Source organism: Carassius carassius, chromosome 40 (genome assembly GCF_963082965.1).
Source record: "Carassius carassius chromosome 40, fCarCar2.1, whole genome shotgun sequence".
NCBI classification, from domain to species: Eukaryota; Metazoa; Chordata; class Actinopteri; order Cypriniformes; family Cyprinidae; genus Carassius; species Carassius carassius.
The window spans coordinates 19,392,318-19,397,193 of NC_081794.1; the positions used below are offsets into that span (position 1 = coordinate 19,392,318).

At 41.4% G+C, this 4,876-nt stretch overlaps 1 protein-coding gene across 3 annotated transcripts in view; it reads left to right on the top strand.

The window, feature by feature from the left end:
* Positions 1-331: 331 nt before the first annotated feature.
* Positions 332-4,876, top strand: part of nfe2l1b (nfe2 like bZIP transcription factor 1b) — a 10,574-nt gene continuing 6,029 nt past the window's right edge. The window contains exons 1-5 of one of the 3 annotated variants that reach the window (XM_059532401.1): positions 332-545; positions 1,402-2,258; positions 2,863-3,090; positions 3,255-3,344; positions 3,439-3,597. In XM_059532401.1, the coding sequence (XP_059388384.1) occupies positions 1,707-2,258; positions 2,863-3,090; positions 3,255-3,344; positions 3,439-3,597 (1,029 nt within the window). In that variant the 5' untranslated portion in view covers positions 332-545; positions 1,402-1,706. Of the gene's footprint in view, positions 546-899; positions 1,085-1,401; positions 2,259-2,862; positions 3,091-3,254; positions 3,345-3,438; positions 3,598-4,876 lie in introns of those variants that run through there. The other 2 variants (XM_059532402.1, XM_059532403.1) reach the window with 2 other exon arrangements.

The window sequence follows — 4,876 nt, forward strand, 5'->3', positions numbered from 1 at the left end:
AAACGGGTTTGTTTAATAGATTATGAGGATAAACAGGGATATGGGAAAGTGTGTTGGGTAATGAATGATTGTGTCTAGGTGTTATAAATTTTTTTTTTTTTTTTTTTTTTTTTTTTTATGTTGGAAACTAGAGTGTAAGCCTATTTTCTGATTCACACTCCGGAGCAGAAGGTGGCGGTAATGCACCAAAAGCTGGTTGCCAACCGCCGTTAAAAACAAAGAAGAAGAAGAAAAGAGCCGGCTCTTTTCAGTGAGCTGAGTCAAACGAGCCGGCTCACGAAAAAGAGCCGAAATGCCCATCACTAACGTGCACTAGAATATTCTACGCGTGCGCAGTGGCAGCATGCTTCAGCGCCTCAGTTCAGCCAAGTTGTCGGCAAGAGGAAATTCTGCAAGTCATGGTGGCCCATTCAAAGCGAGAGGGGAGTGACAACCACATAGAGATCTGAGGAAATAAGTGTGTAGTTAGTTGGAAGTGACAGATGACAGTGGCTGTGTATGCACGTAGAGCCATTCGGAATCATTTGTCAGTAAGCTCTTCCTGAGTAAGTATGAAAACGGACTATTTTGATGCTATGCTACCGGGCTAAGTTAGCTATAGCTTTCGAAATTGCGAATGTGGGAGTGTGTGTCAATGTGCAAACGCACATGACAGCTTTGCGTGGACTGAAGGAACCGTTTTGAACGGTTAGGGTTAACCAGTTGACAAGAACTGGGTATTTAATAAAAGTTGTTATTAGTAATTCATGTCCCCGGTAGAACCCATTTAGGGCCCGCCTCCTTATTGGCTGTAGCGTGGAGAGGAAATGAGTGACAGGCTTCTTAGCCAATCAGAGGCTGTTGCGCCACTTGTTGCTAACGGCTGTGATAGCGGAAGTGTAAGAGGTCAGTACTTCACAGTGCTTGGACAAGTAAATTGTTCTTAGACGAGGTTTTAAATGAAAGAAGGCATAGAATGACATTAGGCCGAATCACAGTGGACCTGGACCAGTGGACCTGGTGGCGGATATGGGCGATTTCGTTGCGACTTTTGGTTATTAGAGGGTTACAGGGATGGATGGATTGATGTGGGTGTGATTGTGAGGTGGGTGTTTGTGGTGGGAGGTCATTCATATTTTATAATAACAGTGTCATAGTAAGACTCTAAATTGTCAATGCATTATTTTAATTAGGTTGTTAAAATACTTTGTTGTGATATCTGATGTGATTTTATAAATCTGAATGTTAACATTACATTTTTAAAAATGTAATTAGTGTATTATACTACATTATGATGCAAGCATCTTTGATGTTATTTAACTGATTAAGCTTTAATTGCAGTTCACTTGCATTTGAAAAATTTGCAATTTAATCACTAATTCCATAATAATGGCTTAATTTTTGTCTTCTCTTTCTATGCAGGCTTGGTGAACTTTGAAAGTGCATGCTTACAAATATATAAGCTGGATATAATTTGGGTGAAAAAAAAACTTTCTTCAAAGACAACAAAAGAGGATTTCTCTTCACCTTTAGTTCTGTTTTATTAGAAGCACATGACTGTGAAACAGAGCGAGCATCCTTTTATATTGTGTCTGCTTTCGATTTTCTATCGTATACAAGGCTGACCATAACCTTAACTGGGTTTGAAATTTGTTTGTGTGTATTTTTTTGTTTTTGCTTTTTAGTTCCTTTTTGAGTTTTTTTCTTTTTTGTTCCTGTGCAAAGAAATGCTTTACTTGAAAAAGTACTTCACAGAGGGTCTTATTCAGTTCACTATCCTCCTGAGTCTAATTGGGGTACGGCTGGACTTTGACACTTATTTAAACAATCAGCTCCCCCCACTCCATGAGATCATCCTGGGCCCCAGCTCGGCCTACACCCAGACGCAGTTCCACAATCTCCGTAACACCCTGGACGGCTATGGCATCCATCCTAAAAGTTTGGACCTGGACCATTTTTTCACCACTCGTCGGCTTTTGAACCAGGTCCGCTCCCTGGATCATCTGCGTGTGCCCAGCACCGAGTTGAGTGCCTGGCTGGTGCATCGTGACCCAGAGACTGTGGTTTCGGCAACCAGTCAGTCCGGCCCCAGCATTGCCCTGGACAATGGGGGCAGCCTGGAGGACGTGAACAACTCTGACGCCTCGGCCATGAGAGGGGCTGGCAGTGCTTCTGAGACCACTTACAGCCTCAGCGGAGAGGACAGTCTGGGAGCCTTGGCCCCTGAGGACAGTCAGGAGCAAGGGGAGAGAGAGAGCAGCGACGACCTCTCCAAAGAGGTACAGTAGCTGTGTGTTTTTGGATTAGCCTACAGTAATTAGATTGACATTGGTTCGTATTTGATTTCTTCAAAGAGAGAACTGTCTTATGCTATTATCTCTAGCTATTAGATTAAGAGGATTGCATAGTTGCTATCAAGAGCATTGTATGTGAGCTAGTAGTATTCTTATTCTACATTATGAGCCTTACAATAGTGGCTGGACAGGGTGTGGTCTCATCGATAGAGCTGTGTATCTCTTAAAACTTGGTAGTTCTGCTAATGTTAAGGTTTTAGGCTAATAGTAATGTAAATAATACATTTTCTAGCAATGTCACAGCTTTGACATGTGGAATAAATACTGCCCTGAATCAAATGGAGATTTTAGTAGTAGTAGTAGAGGCCATCTACACTTGTGGCTATCAGGATAGTATATATGTAGCATTTAGTTTTTTGAGAGAGATGTGGTTTCTTTGTGGTTTATTTAGGAATATATGCTTGGGACAATTAGCCAAATAAGAGCTGACAAATCTGCATCATTCCCTCCTCATTAAATGTAATTATCTGATGATGTCCTGTAATTTTAGACCTTTTATGACACTCCCCTTTAATGAATATATTTCTAGGACATTGACCTCATAGACATCCTATGGAGGCAGGATATTGACCTTGGTGCTGGCCGAGAAGTATTTAACTATAGCAGTCGGCAGAAGGAGAGTGAGGCTGATAAACCTAATGAAGAGAACGAGGAGGCAGGTGGAAGAGAGGAAAGCTGGAGAAATGGACTTAATCTCCAAGCAGTGCAGAGCCTAACTCATGTTGATGGAGAGACAGGAGAGAGCATACCTACGGAGGTATGTGCTGTAATATGCTAGGATTAAAGGAAGGTGTGAGGAGCACAGCAAGGTTTGGGTTAATAATGCTTTTAGATTATTCAAAAAAGATGGTGAGCTGTAGATGTCAAGTGAATTTCAGTCAGCCTTGGAATTACATGAACTTTTCTTGTTGTATGTCCTAGCTTACCAGTCTCGGTGCTCAGACTTCATTATCCCTGCAGGAATGTCTGAGGCTTCTGGAGGCCACCTTTCCATTTGGTGAAGAGCCAGAGGTAGCGACAGTGAAATTCATGCTACATTACGGATTAAAACTTGGCCGTTTTTTTGTTTGATTGTCATTTTACATTTTTTTTTTTTACTCTTTAGTTCCAGTCCACTGGACCCACCTCACAGCTGAGAGATTCAGCCGAGGAAACACCTACAACATCACAAGGGATCACTCTACAAGCCACTCTGTCGCAGTCTGATACACCACTAGACCTGGAGCAGCAGTGGCAGGACATAATGTCAATAATGGAACTGCAGGTTTGCACATTTATTGCATTCAAAATTAAAGAAGGGAATATATAGACATTATTTAAAGCTTATTGGAAGTGGTCGTAATAGTGTCAAATTAAAAGTCATTTTAAAAGGACATTATAATAAGCTTTTGGGTTTTGTAGCATTTCCAATTTTTTTTATATAAATGTGTTTTATCCATCGGATAAAAAGTAATAACGAATTTTTCTTTAACCATGAATACATATATATAAATAAATAGGGGTGTAATGGTACACAAACATGACGGTTCGTTTTGGCGTCAAGGTCCGATATGGTTTGGATACAGGAGGAAAAAACCTAAACAACTTTATTTCTAACTAAACAATGGTTTACTGAACAAATTGCTTTTTCCTTGAATTGCAATTCCTTGCATTGCTCTATAAATTCTAAGAGACTAATTGACCATGACACCACATGATGAGGTTGTGTAGGGATCTTAAATATATATGATATAATTTCCTGTTTTATGTTGTTTTACTGTATGTTGGTCTTACAGTACGTCTTTGATAGGGCTGTGACGGTTGCCGTAACAACCGCGTCACCGCGGTGGTCGGTTGCTACCACGGTTGTCTATTGCCACCGGCAGTAGTGCACGCGACGTCACAAACTCTATAGCAAGCATAATACAAAGTTTTGTATATAAGTGTAATAACTGTAATAGTTGCAAATTCTATGTCTATGGTAATTAACAAATTACCTCAAACATTCCTTTAGATATGCAGATTTGAGCACAGGAAAATACAGTTTATGCATTCAGCAAATTAATTTAGTGTTGGGCGATGGATCTTGTTGGGAAAGCAAATACCGCATCACCGATCTGGAGTCATCTGCATTCATATCATCCATCGGCGTTTGCACAAGTTCTCGTGATCGCAAACGCTGGCTGATCAGGTTTGGTGAGGCTTTCTCCAAACTGGCCAAATACAAACGAGACAGCGATGAATAAACAATGGTAACAAGAAATATGGCAACGATTCCTATTTCAAAGAGAGCGCGTTCAGATGAAGAGTTAGGCCGGTGACACACTGGCTGCGTGGCGTGAGCGTGGCATGTCTGCTGCGTACCAGGAGCGTGGCGTTTTCTGTGTCAATATACACCAGAAGCGTGCCTGACGCGGCGCGCTGCTGCTGCTGTAGGTGACATAGAGGGAGGCCGCCGACAGACCAGGATCTTGTCTTCATGACAACAATATCAACTTTTTTTTACACACCTACAACTACGCCTACTGATAAAGGACACCGTCAACAGTTTTGACGGCAAAATA